Raw genomic sequence first — 18348 nt, forward strand, 5'->3', positions numbered from 1 at the left:
GACTGGAAAGTCAAATAATAAGATATTCTCTCTCACATTTTCTCTCAAGGGGTTTACTTCTTCACCGGCTGGTGAGTACCTCGGTCTCAAATTAATTTTTCTCATATTTTCCATTCTCTGCCTCGACGGCCGTCGATCGCACTATGGCTACCAGTTTTAAAAAATGTCCGGTATGCGCACAGAAAATGTCCCTTACTGATCCGCACCTCGAGTGCTTTCTATGTCTCGGCGAAAATCATGACGTTCAAAATTGTCCGCAATGTGCCGAAATGACGCCAAAAACAAGAAAATGTAGACTGGAAAAAATGGAACATTTATTCCACCTCCAGTTAATGCCGTCGCCTTCCACTTCCTCGAAGTCTCCGGCCGGAGCGAAGCAGCGGCTACTGCTTAAAAAATCCATCGGGGGACCGTCGGGGGATCACTCCTCGTCCTCGTCCACCTCGACTAAATCCGTCGAGCCACAGAAAGAAATACATAAACATCGACATCGAAGGTCGTCGACGTCTGAATCTACATCCCAGGATCCGTCGACGGCAAAGCGGCCACGCTCAGAGGAAACCTCGGTGTCTGGGCCTCCTCCGATCTCGACACCGGAACCCCTGCAGGGCCCTGCAGCGGTTCCAACGCCTCAGCCCTCGCCACTGCTTACAACTGCTCTCACACCAGCAGTTGTAACGCCGGAATTATCTGATATCATCAGACAAGCGATTTCACAGGCTTTGAGGGAACAGTTAATTCCGACGACCTTGTCGATGCCGATGCTTCAAGCATCGATGCCGGCAACATTGCCGATGCCGGTGTCTGCCATGACGCCGAGGACACTGAAGGAATCGACGTCGACACCAAGAATTCTAACTTCGACGTCGACATCCATATATGCGCAACTACCATCCACGACTTCGATATCGATGCCCATGTTGCCTCCATCAACTACGAGACCACTCTCAACGTCGATGTCAAGGCAACCATCAGCGCCATCGAGGACATCAACAATAGATGTCGAGGATGTTCAGGACTTGCCATCCTTACACCATCTACTTCAAAAATACCAGGATGTCCTTCACACCATGCCTAAAAAGCCTACAGAACAGGTGTTTTCATCTGAACCCACTGATGATCCACTACCAGGTCCATCAGGACTCCATCTGCCTCAGAAAACTACACCAAAACATATGTATGGGCAGGAAGAAGAGGATTCCTGGGATAGTCAGGATACAGAATCCTCCTCTGAGGACTTTATGTCTGATCCCTCACCTCCAGAACCAAGAAAGAAGTCCCCACCTGAACTCTCTAACTTCATACAGGATATGGCAGACACCATCCCATTTAAATTGGAAGCTGAGCAAGACTTAAGGCAACACACTTTAGAAGTGCTGCAGTTTGTGGATCCCCCCAAACAAGTTTTGGCTATACCAATACACGAGGTGCTTTTAGACTTACAACATCGTATCTGGGAGCACCCATCCACAGTGTCAGCTGTAAACAAGAGAATGGATTCATCTTATTTGGTACAATCAACTCCAGGGTCCCAGAAGACACAACTACCACATCAATCTGTGGTAGTTGAATCTGCACAGAAAAAATCAAAAAGAATCCGGCCTCATTCGTCCAACCCACCTGGCAAGGATCATCGCTTCCTTGATTCTTTGGGAAGGAAGATCTACCAATCTTCAATGCTAAATTCCAGAATCTCTGCATACCAGCTGTACATGACACAGTATCAGAGAAATTTATGGAAACAGATGGAGGAACTCACCAACTCACTACCTGAACAGCTTCAAGAACCTGCACAAGCCATAATACATAAAGGCCTGGAAGCAGGGAAATACGAGGTAAGAGCGGCCTATGACAGTTTCGATACTGCCTCCAGAACTGCAGCTGTGGGCATTGCTGCACGTAGATATGCATGGCTCAAGGCTTCTGACCTCAGGCCTGAGATACAGGAAAAGCTTGTTGATCTTCCATGCAAGGGAGACAACCTATTTGGAGAAAAAGTTCAGGAGGCAGTCCAACAACTGAAGGATCACACAGAGACTTTACGTCAATTGTCCCAAATGACTCAAGATCCTTCCACACTGCCTCCTCGCCGACTTCCTCGCAGGGAAACAAGGAGGCCTTATTATAGGCCACGCAGATACTACTCCCAAACATCTCGGGGTAGATCTACCAGACCTCAACAGCAACGCACCCAAGCTAGACAACCAAGGGCACCCCGTGCTCAACCCCCACCTCAGACAGGCCCTGCTACTGGGTTTTGAGATACTGCCCAGAGAACAAGCCACTCCTTTAAACCCTCACACACAAACCCCAGTGGGTGGAAGAGTGTCCCATTTTTACACACACTGGCAGACAATAACAACAGACCAATGGGTGCTCTCTTTAGTGGCACAAGGTTACAAACTCAATTTCCTGTCAATTCCACCAGAATTTCCACCGAGAGCCTTCCCACATCAAGAATCTCAACTAATTCCTCTACAAGCAGAATTGTCCTCTCTTCTGAAGCTCAGGGCAATACAGTTAGTGCCCCAATCTCAGAAGGGAAGAGGATTCTACTCCCGTTACTTCCTCATTCCAAAGAAAACAGGAGGCCTACGCCCTATCCTACACCTAGGAAATCTCAAAAAATTTCTAAAGAAAGAAAAGTTCAGGATGGTTTCACTAGGCACCATGCTTCCACTTCTTCAAAAAGGAGATTGGCTTTGTTCTCTGGATCTTCAGGATGCTTATACTCACATCCCAATATACCCTTCTCATCGCAAGTACCTGCGCTTCATAGTAGGTCATCAACACTTCCAATACAGAGTCCTTCCCTTCGGACTCGCCTCTGCTCCCAGAGTGTTCACAAAGTGTCTAGCAGTCATTGCAGCACACCTACGCAAACAAGGTGCTCATGTATTTCCATACCTAGACGACTGGCTCATCAGAAGTCAGTCTCTACAAGGAGCTCTCGATTCTCTCAATCAAACTATTACAACACTGCATTCAGTGGGATTCCTGATCAGTTATCAAAAATCTCATCTCACACCAGTACAACTGCTTCAATTCATAGGAGCAGAATTGAATACCAACCTGGCAAGAGCTTTTCTACCAGAGGACCGGGCAGAAACAATCTCATTACTAGCAAGGTGGCTCACATCACAAACACATGTAATGGCTCACCAGTTTCTAACTTTGCTAGGCCACATGGCCTCTACAGTTCACGTCACACCCATGGCACGTCTAGCCATGAGAATAACACAATGAACTTTAAGATCACAATGGATCCAAGCCATTCAACCATTAAATACTCAGATTCAAGTAACCCACCAACTACATTCTTCTCTGCTATGGTGGGTGAACAAGGACAATTTGCGCAAGGGCCTACCCTTTCAACCACCAGTTCCACAAATAACTGTGACTACAGATGCATCCACCTTGGGTTGGGGAGCTCACATAGGCAATCTCCAAACACAAGGAACTTGGACAAAACTCGAAGCAACATTTCAAATCAATTTTCTGGAACTTCGAGCTATACGTTATGCTCTACATGCCTTCAAGGACTGCCTTACAAACAAGACTGTTCTAATCCAAACGGACAACACAGTAGCCATGTGGTACATCAACAAACAAGGAGGGACAGGTTCATACCTCCTTTGTCAAGAGGCAGCTCAGATATGGGGTTGGGCCTTGAACAACTCCATGTTTCTCAAGGCCACTTACCTAGCAGGCATTCACAATGTAGTGGCGGACAGACTCAGTTGTCAATTCCAACCACACGAATGGTCACTAGATCCCACAGTAGTGACCAGGATATTTCAACGTTGGGGACAGCCAACAGTAGACCTCTTTGCATCACATCTGAATCACAAAGTGGACAACTACTGTTTCCTATACAACCTGATCAACAGGCCAGCCAAGGACGCATTTGCTCGCCCTTGGAACTCAGGCCTACTCTACGCGTATCCTCCAATACCGCTCATTACCAAAACTCTAGTGAAGCTACAACAGGACAAGGGGACCATGATACTCATAGCCCCATATTGGCCTCGACAAGTTTGGTTTCCCACACTTCTAGACCTCTCAGTCAAGGATCCCATTCGCCTGGGAGTAGCTCCCACTCTCATAACTCAGGATCAGGGTCGGTTGCGCCATCCCAACCTCCAATCCCTATCACTGACAGCTTGGATGTTGAAAGCTTGATCTTACAACCACTCAATCTTTCATCCAATATATCCCAAGTGCTTATAGCTTCACGTAAACCTTCCACACAGAAGAACTATGCTTCCAAATGGAAGAGGTTCACTTTATGGTGCAAGCAAAATGACATTAATCCTTTCACTTGCCCTACAAATTCTTTACTAGACTACTTGTACCATCTTTCAGAATCTGGTCTCCAGACTTCATCTGTAAGAGTGCATTTAAGTGCAATTTCAGCTTACCATAATCAGGTAGCAGATGCACCTATCTCTACACAACCTCTTGTTAGCAGATTTATGAGAGGTTTAACTCACCTCAAACCACCAATTAGACACCCAGTCACACAATGGGATCTAAATTTGGTTTTATCAAGACTCATGCGTTCTCCTTTTGAACCCATAGATTCCAGTGATCTAAAATTCCTTACATGGAAGACCATCTTCCTCATAGCCATTACATCAGCTAGAAGGGTTAGTGAGTTACAAGCACTTGTCACATATGAACCTTACACTGAGTTCTTACATGACAGAGTAGTTATCCGTACTCATCCTAAATTCCTCCCTAAGATAGTCACGGAATTCCACTTAAACCAATCTATAGTTTTACCCACATTCTTTCCAAGGCCTCACTCTCACCAGGGAGAGAGGGCCTTGCACACCTTGGATTGCAAGCGTACTCTGTCTTTCTACTTAAACCGAACTGCAGTCCACAGGAAATCCAATCAACTCTTTGTTTCCTATGACCCAAACAAACCAGGTAAAGCAGTGGGTAAACATACTCTATCCAATTGGCTAGCAGATTGCATACAAGTTTGTTATGAACAAGCAGGCCTTCCTCTCCAAGGGTGAGTAAAAGCACACTCAGTAAGGGCAATGTCAACTTCAGTAGCACACTATCGTTCAGTGCCAATACTTGACATATGCAAAGCAGCAACATGGAGCTCTCTTCACACATTTGCAGCTCATTACTGCTTGGACAAGCAAGGAAGACAAGATTCAAACTATGGACAGTCTGTCTTAAAGAACTTGTTTCCAGTTTAATCCCAACTCCTTCTACAACCAACCTGCTGAGATCTTCGACTGACTCATTTCAACAACAATACTTCACTGTTGCCTCCATACAAAATGAGTCAGCCTCTAGCTTGCTAATCACCCATATGTGAGGACTAGCATCCTGCTTGTCCTGGGATAAAGCAAAATTGCTTACCTTGTAATAGGTGTTATCCCAGGACAGCAGGATGTAGTCCTCACAGAACCCACCCGCCACCCCGCGGAGTTGGGCCTCATACTTTTTTATTAATTTATTTTTGCTAACGTATTTGCTACATACGAGACTGAAGAGAGACACCTGTGGCAGAGAATATCATAGCATGCTGGGCATGCTCAGTGGCCTCACAGGGCCAGTCAAAAGTTTCTAGAAACTTTGACAGAAAGCTTCCCGCTTCAGGGCTCCGTCAGTGACGTCACCCATATGTGAGGACTACATCCTGCTGTCCTGGGATAACACCTATTACAAGGTAAGCAATTTTGCTAAGTCCCGTTATTACCTTATGTATTACTTTAAATGGGTGTTAGTTTACTTTATTTGATTAGGCACTTTATCAAGGTGATGTACATTCAAATGAATAAATAATGCATTTAAATATCATAAAAGTAAAAACATACAGATAAAATTACCAGAAAAACAAATTACAAAAAATTACATTGATCAACTGAAAGTCAACAAGGACAAGTAAAACAAAGAATTAAAACATGAACAGAACTAAAGCATAATCAAGATGGTGGGTGGGCTGAATAAAATATACCAATTCCTAGGGTTCAAATGTTTTAAGTCCCTTTCTAAATTTGCCATAATCTGTTTCAGAATGAAGTATAAGGGGCAGAGGGTTCCAAAAGATTGAAGCAAGATAAGAAAATAAAAGTTCTATATTTTTTTTCATAAATATTTTCTCTGATGAAAGGAATTCTTAAAAGCTCCTGCTATGAGGAATGAAGAGAACGGCCTGTGGCATATAGGATTAAGTGATTGGCCAAATACAAAAGGGTACCAAAGCGCAGAGCTTTAAAAAACAAACAGCCAATTTTGAATTTTATTTGGAGAGAAACTAGAAGCCAGTGGAGATCTTGAGGAAGAGGGGACATGGTCATATTTCTTTTTCCTGAAAATAAGTTTAGCTGCAATATTTTGAACTAGTTGTAATCACTGGAGAGAACGAGATGAGAAACTATGATATATAACGCATTACAGTAGTCCAAGTGATTTAGGACATGTGCATTAATCAGTGACCCAAGATCAGTCATACTAAAAAAAGGTTTTATACATCAGATTAAGCAGAGAAAAACGTAGACAATCTGAACATCATGGACATATTTATAGGAGGCAAAGAGTGGGAGTTGGCATGATGTATTAATGTAGAACATGAGTTTTCATCATCAGTATGATGCATAAACTCAGCAGTTTACTAAAGCTGCCCGCTTTCTTTTATATGTAACAGGATATCTTTATTTTTCTTTCTAGCCATCTTTCTGTTTATGCTGATGTTCAGACTCCCCAAGCATGTTTGCTTTCCAGCCATCTGCTATTCAGTGATATTTATGTTGGGATTCCAGCACAGGAGATAGTAATACTGTTTAATCAGGGGTTCTTACCAGCAAAATACACTTGGGGAAAGGTGAGTTGTGTGGTACCAGTGCACATAAGAAGAAGAAGGCTAAAATAATTATTTGTGTTAGCAGCATGCTTAGCACATATCATATTTTGAATGGCCAGGGATTGTGAGTAAGTATCACCAGAAGAAATCCTCAAGGTGGCAGTCTACATGGAGCAGGTTAGAAGTAGTAAATTCAGGGGAATGCAGATTTGGTCCTTGAGGATGGCAAATAGGTCAGGAAGTTTACAGTAAATGTTTACTTCCTTGGCGTTCGGGCAGGTCAGTCTCGGCGAGTGAGTTATGCGCCTCTACCAGCAGATGGAGATGGAGCAAAAGCTGACATCATAGTTATATAATCCCACCCCGATATCAGCCCGCCAGTATTCTCCATGTCCAGCAGATGGTGGACATGCATTTCCCTTTGAGGAATTGCCAATGAGTATAAAAAAAAAAAAAAAAAAAGAATTTTGAAAGTAAACATCAGAAACATGAGATGTCTATGTAGTACCGCTTGCTCTTGAGGTGATACCGTGCGGTTCCTCCCTCAGTAGAGTGCGTTCAGTCCAATAGCCTTGACTGGCATGGATCTAAATTCCAATTAACGGTTACAGGATGAGAGAGGCTCGGTGGTGAAGGCTTTAGCACCCCCCCCCCCCCTCCATATCCGAGACCCATTCCTGCTCTCAGTCAGGGAGGGCTGAGCTCAGGTAACAAGTTTTTTTACTTTAAAAAAAAAAGACAGTAAAAAGAAGACAGCAGGAGAAGGGTCTGTTTCCTCAGCTTTCGGCTGTCCTGCTCATGTCTCTGGGGAGTTCTGTGAGGTGAGAGAGTGCAGACTTGGCGGTTGAGCAGCCGTTTAGTTAGGCCCCACTCCCAGGCTTCTCTCATTTTGGTGCGGGGTAGGCCATGGGGTAGTTTCACATGCTTTTTGCTGCAGGCCATCGACACCGAGTGGACATCTGTTCTTGTCTGCGCGTCCAGTTTGGGTGTTCTTCCTTCTGGATGCACATCTTATGCATCCAGTTTAGGCGTCGGTACTAGGCATCCAGTTGGATGCGTGGCCTAGGCTCGAGGACTTAGATGCACATTTTTTATGCATCTATTTTGGATGCGTTTATACGCATGGTTAAGCTAGGCGTGATCCTTCACAGCTAGGTTAAAGCACCTGTAGCTTTAACCTGTATTCTCTATTGTATTTTCTTGTTTATTATCCGCCTTTACCTTTCTTCCAGCTACGTTAGCTTCCAAGTTCTTACCCCTTGTTGAATGTAACTTTGCCTTATTTCACCTCTTTTGTTTAATTTAATTTAGTTACGCTTCAGTTATACCCTTGTTAAATGTAAACCGATCCGATATGGTTATTACTATGAAGGTCGGTATAAAAAAGTGTTAAATAAATAAAAATAAATTCTACACGCTTACAGCATGGCGCCTGTAGCAAAGAAACCTAAGTGCCTCTCTTTCTATGCTGCATGCCACATCAGGGCCATTCATCTGGAGCTTTCTTTAAGCCTTTGTCAGTGTGCCTGGATGCTTGGGGAGATTTGCCTCCTTTTGATTTTGCCAGTGATGGTCTATCTCCTTGGTCTGAGGGGAGTGGGAGTGAGGGAGACATGGCAGGGGTGTCCCCCTCCCTTGATTGATCCACGGGTTGAGTCCTCAGGGGACACTGGCTCACAGGACATCAGGTTCGGGCCTGTGGGAAATGGCTCATCCTCCTTTTTCTTGGTAGAATTCTTCCAGGGATTGCAGACATTTCTATAGGGCCGGTCTTCTGAAGCAGCAATACCTACCAAGGTAGCTCCATGCACTCCAAGTGCTCCTCAGCCTGTCTCCATGGTCATGCGCTATGGTGCAGTGCGGTCTGACAAAGCTTGAATGTTCATGGATCAGGATGTTCTCTGTACGTACCCAGATCAGTTCAGACTCCTGGGTTTTGCCTCCCCTCCAGGAAATAGAGACAGAGAAAGTTTCACTGACACTGTCAAATAACCTGGTGTGCCACCTGTAGTCAGTCAGTATTTTTCTTTCTCCAGCAGATGCAAGGTGGTGCAAAACCTGCAGTCTGAGAAAAAAAAAATTAAAATAAAAAGATAGAAGGTTTAGGATTTGGTGACTGGCTACCCTCCCTGAAGGGTTAGTAGGTCCTGGTGGGGCCATCCTTTCAGGTAGAGGAGTGGCAAGCGGAGGGGTTGCTGCCAAAGGGAAGTTGTTGTTTTAAAGTTATATTTAAAAAAAAAAAAGTTTTAAAAGGCATTTTGACTTGTTATTGTGCCAGTCGGGTGATTCAGCCAGGTGTAGCTGGGTGCCGCTTCAGGGAGCTTGGGCCCGTCAGGAGCCAATTCTTGCACCGCTTTACAGCCGGGCTGGTGAGGCAGTGACGGCCATGCTGTGTGATGGGCAGCGTGTGGCATGTGGTGAGACACGCACACGACTTTCCCCTTACCAGCTCTTGCTCCCACTGCCTCTCCAGGGGAGAGGAAAGCTTGGGGAGTGCAGTTAAAGGCCCAGACAGGCAGCAAGCTTCTGCAGGAAGCGTGGGGGGAGTCAAGCAAGCCAACGCTGCCTTTCCGATTTCGGTGGGAACGACTGCCATTTTGTCCTTTTTTGCTGCCGCATCTGAGAGACCCACTAAGAACTCGGCCCTGCCCCCACCTCTATCGCCGGCACTTCAAAGATTCTCAGAACTCCGGGGGTCCCAGGGACTTCTTTTGGTGGAGAAGGTGGAAGACCTCCTAGAGCAGGATCCAGAAGTTCAGGGGGGTTTCCCCCGAATTTGGTGCTCCTGTTACACAAGGCTTTTTTGGCTAAACAGGCAGCGGGACGTTTCCTTCACAAGCTAGTGGACGTGCTTGAGCCATTTTTGACTAAGAGGCCTTGATCACCTCGAGCTGGTAGTGCAGCCAAAGTTCGGCCAGAATTTGCATTCGGGGAATGCAGACGATCCCTTGGGGGGCTCGGAGGATGGGGATTCTCTGGTTGATGATCCATCAGAGGTGGATCCTCCTCTGGATTGTCTGAACCCAGAGGATGCGCAGGATCGAACACCCTTGATGGAGGGAGATGATTCAAAAGTGGTCCATCTTTTCTGCCAGGAAGAATTATGGCCCTTTATTCCATATGTCCTGAAGGATCTAGGGATTAAGGAAACCTAGGCTGTTTCAGACCATGAGGAGGTGGATCCGCTTATGGAGGATTTGGGGAGGCCAATGAAGACATTCCCCTTCCATAAATCTGTGAAGATGTTGGTGCTCTGGGAGTGGGAAGCTCCAGATATAGGTTTAAAGCTTGGCACAGCCATGGAGAAGTTTTATTCCTTTCTGGAAGACACCTTGGATCTATTGCCAATACCGAAGGTGGATTCTTCGGATTTGGCGGTAACAAAGAAGATTACGATTCCGGTGGCGGGATCCGCAGTGCTTAAGGATATGCACAATAGGAAGTTGGAGGTATACCTAAAGAAGATTTTTCAGATGTCAGCATTGGTCATTCATGCTGCTGTATGCAATTCTTTTTTGCTCCAGACTGGATTGCGCTGGGTATAGCAGTTGCAATCAGATATGATGCTATCCGCGGAAGATGTAAAGCAGGCTGAGAGGCTGGAAGCCATGGTGGCCTACAGTGCGGATACTTTATATGATCTCATACGTATTTCCTCTCGATCTATGATGTCCATGGTCTCTGCTAGGAGGCTTCTTTGGTTGAGGAATTGGTCGGCGGATGTTTGGTCCAAGTCTCAGCTGGGTTCACTTCCCTTTATGGGGAAGCTTCTTTTTGGAAAGGACTTGAAGGAGCTTGTGAAGCATCTCAGAGAGACCAAAGTGCACAAGCTGCCAGAGGACAAGCTAAGGGTCGGCAGAAGTTTCTCTTCTGCATGTTTCCAGTCAAACCGACATTCCCAGCAGTCTCGTCCTTCGGGAGGAGGTCAGAGACAAGGTGCCAGGAGGCAGCAGTCTTGAAATCAGTCTTTTCGAGACAGGAGACTGACAAAAATGGTACCAGTCAGGGGGTCTCCGGTTCCAGGTCCGCCCAATGAAGCAAGACCGGCCTGCTCCTCCGTTCCAAGAACCAGAGGTTAGTTAATAATTTTTCTCGAGGAGTGGGCCAAGTTCACGTCGGATCAGTGGGTCCTAAGTGTGATAGAGCATGGTTACACTTTAGAATTTGCACGCCCGTTAAAGGATTTGTTCATAAGGTCCTCTTGCACTTACGACCAGAAAAAGATGTGGTTTAAGAGACCATCAGTCTTCTATGTATGTTGGGGGCCATAATTCCAGTACCTGGCATGGACCAGGGAACAGGAAGGTATTACAGTTATTCTGTGGTCCCAAAGAAATACAGCGCTTTTTGTCCAATCTTGAATTTAAAGAAGGTGAATGTGGAGCTCCAGGTTCCTTGTTTTCAGTTGGAAACGTTGAGGTTGGTGATCTCTGCAGTACACAAAGGGGAGTTTTTGGCTTCTCTGGATTTGACTGAAGTATATCTTCACATTCCAATTCACCTGGATCATCAAAGTTTTCTCAGGGCCATGATTCTCGGGGACCATTTTCAGTTTTGTCCCTGCCTTTTGGATTGGCAGCAGCACCTTTATAACAGTGATGGTAGTAGTGGCAGCAGCTCTTTGGCAGGAGGACATCTTGGTACCCCCGTATTTGGACGGCTGGTTGATTCGAGCAAGGTTAGAGGACCTTTGTCATTGGGCTGTGGCAGTGGTGCTGCAGTGCTTACAGTCCCTGGGCTGGTTTGTGAATCTTCCCAAGAGCCAGCTGGTTCCATCTCAAGTTCGGGAATTCCTGGGAGCACGTGTCGACACCATACTTAGGTGAGTGTTTCTTACCAGGAGCAGATAGGCAACATCCAGGAACAGATTTGCACATGGCTGACCAGTGCAGTTCCCAGGGTATGGGATTATCTGCAGGTTCTTGGATCTATGGTTTCCTCATTAGAATTGGTCCCTTGAGCGTTTGCTCATATGCAGCCCCTTTAGTCGATATTGCTCTCCAGGTGGAACCCAGTATCTGAACTTTTTTCATCTACTGCTGCCTTTTTACAGAAAGAACCAGGTCAAGTCTGGATTTATGGCTGTGTCGGGACAATTTGAGCCATAGGGTGGCCTTGGAAGTCCCAAGTTGGATAGTAGTCTCAACTGATACCAGCCTCACCAGTTGGGGGGCTATGTGGTCCATCAACCATCTAGAGATGAGACTGGTGCGTCTAGCTTTGCAAGCCTTTCTTCCTCTTGTACAGGGCAGGCCAGTGAGAGTTTTGTCGGACAATACAATGATGGTGGCTTACATCAACTGGCAGGGTGGTAACAAGAATCAGGCAGTGGCGCAAGAGGCAGAGTTGCTAGTGCACTGGGCGGAGTATCATCTGGAAGTGCTGGCAGCTTCCCTCATAGCAGGGTTGGACAACATGCAGGCAGATTTCCTCAGTCACTGGCAGATAGATCCTGGAGAGTGGGAGTTGTCGGAGGAGGCCTTGCCAGTGGGGAGTCCCTTGCATGCATCTGAATGCAACGTGGAAGAATGCCAAGGCTCCACGATTCTTCTGTCAAAGAAGAGAGCACGGGGCACAAGGAGTCGATGCTTTAGTCCACCCATGGCCACAGGGGATTCTCCTATATGTGATCCTGCTGTGGCCATTGGTGGGCAAGTGCTTGTGAAGGATAGAAGTTCACCTGGGGCAAGTAATTCGGATGGTGTTGGAATGGCCTTTAGGCTGTAGTTCGCAGATTTAATCAATCTCGCAGTGGATGGGCCGCTGCGTCTTGGTCATCTTCACAGTCTGCGGCGCCAAGGTCCCATATTTTTGGATCAGGCCGATAGCTTCTCTCTCGTGGCTTGGTTTTTGAGAGGAGGCGCCTGAGAGAAAAGGGTTATCCAGAGGATGTTAGTACCACTTTGTTGCAAGTAAGAAAGAAGTCCACCTCCTTGGCATATGTGCGGGTGTGGAAGGTTTTTGAAGCTTGGTGCAAGGAGCACAGTGTGGATCCGACCTGAGCTTTGGTGGCCCACATTTTGTCTTTTGTGCAGCAAGGTTTGGCTTTCAACTTCTTAAGGGTCCAGGTGGCGGCCTTGGGGTGCCTTAGAGGCAAGATACACAGTATGCCTTTGGCTACATATCCGGATGTAGTGCATTATTTTCTGCGAGGTGTGAAGCATTTGCGTCCCCCAGTGCAGAACGTATGTCCCCCGTGGAGCCTAACCTTGGTTCTTAAAGCAATGTATAGAATGCTGTTGGAGCTGCTGTGCAGTGCGACTTTGAAGGATCTTACTTTAAAGGTCGTTTTTCTGGTAGCAATTTGTTCAGCTAGTAGAATTTCGGAGCTACAAGCTCTCTCATGTAGAGATCCTTTCCTAAAGGTTTCAGACTCTGGTGTCTCTTTGCGTACGGTGCCCTCTTTCTTCTGAAGGTTATTTCGTCTTTTCACTGGAATCAGTTCATGGGAGTACCAGCCTTTGCAAATCTGGATACGAAGGTTCCTTTGGTTAAGGGGTAGAAGTATCTGGATGTGAAGCGGGCATGGTTGATGCTCTCTGAAAGTTTCTAATGGCTTTAGAGTTTCCAATCATCTTATCATTCTCTCAAGTGAGGCGAAGCAGTGGCAGAAGGCCTCTAAAACTAAAATTGTGCGGTGGTTGTAGCAGGCCATAGCTTCGGCATTCATTTGTCAGGGCTGGTCGGTGCTTCAGGGTCTGAGAGCTCAATCAACTCGATTGCAATCGACATCCTGGGCTGAATGTCAATTAGTGTCGCCACAAGAGAATTGTAGGACGGCAATTTGGAAGTCATTGCACGCTTTCTCCAGACAATACTGTCTGGACGTCCAGGCACTGGAGTGTAGAAGCTTTGGTGAAAGCGTCCTTCTAGCGGGACTCTCGCAGTCCTACCCAGTTTAGGGAAGCTTTGGTACATCCCGGGAGTCTGGACTGATCTGGGTATGTACAGGGAAAGGAAAATTGGTTCTTACCTGCTAATTTTCATTCCTGTTCATTCCAGTCCAGAGTCCCGCCCAGGTTTAGAGAGTCCGCGCGATCTGTGTTTCCTTGTATACACCCTCAAGATGTTTTCCATTGGCATTGTAACTCAGGAGATGGTTGTATATTCTGAATTGTATATGGTTACATTGTGTTTTTAGAGACTTTTCATCTTGGCTTGGGTACAGGTCAGTACTGAAGGACTGCAGGTGACACACCAGCTTATGTGACAGTGTCAGTGAAACTTTCTCTGTCTCCATCTGCTGGAGGGAAGGCAAAACCCAGGAGTCTGGATTGATCTGTGGTACAACAAAAACGAAAATTAGCAGGTAAGAACCAATTTTCCTATACCAATGATGATGGGGGTGGCTCTCCTGGTGAGGAAGGGGACATTCTCCCAGATTTGGAGCCATATGGAACTCTTCTCTGTTTCTTTTAGAGAGAAGAGTTGCTGGGTTTGATATCTCAGACCCTGATGACACTCGGAGTGGCTGGGCCTGACACCTTGGGGATGCAGAATCCTATTTTGGTCACCCTGCGCAAGGCTTCTTGTTTCTTTCCACTCTTGGATGCACTCTTTCCACAATTGCCGTACCTCCCTCTACCGGGATGGTGGTATATTTCGTGACGGAACACACTAAAGCATCCACCTTAGGGAAACACAATTGCTCTCTGTTCTGTGGATCCAAGGAGTGCGCCAGAGGTGTCTTTTAAAGGGGGAAGCATCTTAGTGGGTTTATACCCCTTGGATCCGCAGGCCAGAGAGCAATTGTGTTTCCCTAAGGTGGATGCTTTAGTGTGTTCTGTCACAAAACATACCACCACATCCCGGCAGCGGGAGGTACGGCACTGAAGGATGCTCAGGTTAAGAGGATTGAGGCTATCCTGAAGCAAGCCTTTGAGACAGTGACAATGAACTTACAAATTGCTTCTTGTTGCAACTTGGTAGCTTGGACTACCTTGCGTTTTTGTCAAGAATTTGGTGGCACTGAGTTTGAATTTGGACCTATGATAGAACCGGGGGCTGCCTTCTTGGCTGATGTGGGCTGTAACTTGGTACACACAGCCACCAGAGGAGCTGCTTCAGTTATTGCGGCCAGGTGGCAGCTGTGTCTGCACAACTGGTCTGCAGATACTATTTCAAAGTCCAACCGTACTAAGCTGCCCTACAAAGGCTCACTTTTGTTTGGCAATGAATTGGAAAAAATGGCAACTAAATGAGGAGAGACCCAGATGCCCCGGTTACCAGAGGACAAGAAACCCGTTGCCTGGTCTTTTCAGGCAGCCGGTCAATCTCAAGACTATTGACGTTTGTGACCTTACAGGGAAGGTTCTTCCCAGAGATCCCATCCCTTCCACAGGTCTCAGTCCTTTCACCCCTGAGGTCCTTGAAAGGATGCAGGCTCTGTAGTTGGAGCTCCTTGGTCTTCTCATTGAAGGTTTGCAAGCTCACCTGGTGGTGCAGAAGATAGGTGGTCACCTGTCCCGGTTTTATTACAGGTGGGTCCAAATTACTTTGGCTCAATGGGTTCTTGAAGTTATACGGAATGGGTATGCTCTAGAATTTCTTTGCATTCCTCTGGATGCCTTCATGGTCTCTCCAAATAATTCCCCTCAGAAGAGGGTAGAAGTGGAAGTGACATTATGACAGCTGTTGAATCTGGAAGCGGTGATTCCCATTCCTGAATTGCAGCAAAATATGTGTGGATATTCCATTTATTTTGTTGTGCCCAAGATGGAAGGGTCATTTAGGCCCATACTGGATCTCAAGGGCATCAACCGTCATCTCCGCGTTGCGCATTTCAGGATGGAAACAGTGCACTATGTCATAATGGCTGTCCAAACACGGGGGAATACCTCACATCTCTTGATCTGATGGAGGCGTATCTGCATATTCCCATCTGGCAGGAATATCATGGTTCCTCCAATTTGTTATCCTGGATTGTCTTTACCAGTTTAATTAGGCTGGGTGGTAAGTTTGGCCAAGAACAATTTGCAGCTCCTGGAGTATCTCGGAGTTCGATTCGATACAAGGAAGGGCAGAGTGTTTCTGCTGGAGTCTCAGTACCTCACATTGATGCTGCAAGTTTGATCCCTGAGGAATTCTGTTCATCCAATTGTGTGGTCTTATCTACAGATCCTGGGGTTGATGGCTGCCACATTAGAAGTGGTTCCCTGGGTGAGGGCACATATGCACCCTCTTCAGTGCACCATGCTCTCCCGATGGAGTCTGCAGTTGCAGAACTATGTGGTGAGGTTGCTCCTTCCGTTAGATCCCAGTTGGACTGGTGGTTACACGTGAACCATCGCTGGAAGGGAATTTCCCTGATGATGCCAGATTGGTTGGTACTCACGACAGATGCGAGCCTCCGGGGCTGGGGGCTCACTGTCAGGATTTGGTGGTGCAAGGGTTCTGGAATGCAGCATAATGGCAGTGGATCGCCAACAGACAGAAGGCATGAGCGATTCGGTTCGTGTGCTTGTGGTTCACCGAGCAGCCAGAGGCTCAAGCGATCCAGGTAATGTACGACAATTCGACAGCTGTAGCTTACATCAATCATCAGGGTGGAGCCAAGAGTCAACAAGTGTCGGAGGAGATAGATGCACTCATGTTGTGGGTGGAGCAGCATTTCCTAAGCATATCTGCCTCTCACATTGCCAGAAAGGGCAATATCAGAGCCGATTTTGTCAGCAGGAGAAATGTGGACTCAGGAGAATGGGAGCTGGCAAACAAGGCCTTTCTGCTCCCTGTGAACTACTGGGGTCTACTGAATCTAGACCTGTTGGTGATCTTCAACAGTGCAAAAGGTTCCAAGCTTCTTCAGTTGCAGGAGGGACCCAAAAGCGATGGGCATCCACACTTTTATTCAGGAGTGGCTACACGGCAAACTTCTTTATGCATTTCCACCCTGGCCTCTGATAGGCAGGCTGGTCCAGAAAATTGAAAGTCAAGCCAACTCAGTTCTTTTAGTGACTCTGGATTGGACTTGAAGGCCGTGGTACACCGATCTCCCAAGACTTCTGGTTGGAAGTTCCCTCAGGCTACCATCTCGGATGAGCCCTTGAAGGGCCCATTCTGCACGAAGATCCGCGTCAATTCTGTCTTATGGTTTGGCCATTGAAAGGGCTTGGTTGTTGAAGCAGGGTGTTTCACCTGTGGTAATTTCCTCTCGTCTTCGGGCCCAGAAAATTTCATTCATCCTCTCTCCATCTGCTGGTAGGACCTAAGTGCCTCATTAGAGGCTTGGATTAACAATTTGAACTGCCAACTTCTTTTCTGGACGTGAGCCTCCGCCCCCAGAGAGATCCGCAGTGCTCTTCCCCCCTTGGCTGATGACGTGGCCATAATCATGTCATCAGCGCGACGAGGGGGCCAAAAGCAGCTGTGCAGGGCCGCAGGCGCCGCATGCTGGGCATCGCGCGCCAAAGGTGCGCGACTAAAGGGCCTGCCTCTTTGTTTTGCCCCTTTGTGTTGCACCTGTTTTTAGTAATTATTGGACAAGTTACTAAGGCTTCATTATCTTCTGACATTTAAACCACTGGATTCCATATAATCATTTCTCATTACTGTCTGGAATAATCTACTCGTAAGTTACCATCATGAACATCAATCAAATAAACCCTATTATTAGCCTTTCCAGACCAGCTCCTAAAATTAAAAACGTGCAATGGAAATCAACCTGCAGACCGAGAGTGCTTACTATCGTTCCTCTGATCACTAACTCAGTGATTATAGGACTATCAGTGTTGTCATTTTTATTAATTAATGCTCAATCACTAGTAAAAAAAAAAAAAATGCCAGTTTTTACCGATCTCCTACTGGATAACAAACCAGAATTTTGTGGTGTTACAGAGACTTGGTTCAAGAAATCAGATACTGTTTTGATAAATCAACTGCCAAAAAAGCTATATGACATTTATTCCATCCCCAGAACTAATAAAAGAGGAGAAGGATTATTGCTTATGATTAAAAAAAGAACTTAACCTCACCCTACAAACAGTTGATATCCCATTGCATTTTGAGATAGGTTTACTAAAATCAAAATAATTATAAATTTGTTTAATATATGCTCCTCCAGGTTTATTAGATCTTAATACCTCTCCTTTGATAGAATTTATTGTGAATAACATTAATATAGATCTCACAATGTTGTACTTGGTGATTTCAATTTGCATGTAGACTCCGTACCAATATCCTCTAGTTGTGAGACTTTTCTATCTGCTATGTATGCTATAGGTTTTCAGCAAATTATAAATCTTCCAACACATAGGGCAGGCCATACTCTTGATCTGATATTTATCAATTCCCACCTAGAAAATGCAGTTGCTCCTACAAGCTTACCTATTCCCTGGTCTGATCATCAATTGATCTCTTCACATCTCATTATACACTACCATAGTTGTATTTCTTTGACTCAAAAATCTATGATTGAATATAGAAAACCTTGTCAACAAGACGATTTAATAGATCTGATGCCAGAAGCCCTTAAAAACTTAGACCCAACTAACATTGAATCAGCCACCAACTCGTGGAATGAA

The 18348-nt window shown here is 46.0% G+C and overlaps 1 protein-coding gene across 1 annotated transcript in view; it reads left to right on the top strand.

The window, feature by feature from the left end:
* DLEC1 (DLEC1 cilia and flagella associated protein) overlaps positions 1–18348 on the top strand; it is a 778557-nt gene that overhangs the window by 451768 nt on the left and 308441 nt on the right. The window contains exon 24 of the mRNA XM_029587026.1: positions 6697–6850. Coding sequence (XP_029442886.1) covers positions 6697–6850 — 154 coding nt within the window. The remainder of the gene's footprint in view (positions 1–6696; positions 6851–18348) is intronic.

The sequence above is a fragment of the Rhinatrema bivittatum genome, chromosome 2 (assembly GCF_901001135.1).
Source record: "Rhinatrema bivittatum chromosome 2, aRhiBiv1.1, whole genome shotgun sequence".
Classification (NCBI taxonomy): domain Eukaryota; kingdom Metazoa; phylum Chordata; class Amphibia; order Gymnophiona; family Rhinatrematidae; genus Rhinatrema; species Rhinatrema bivittatum.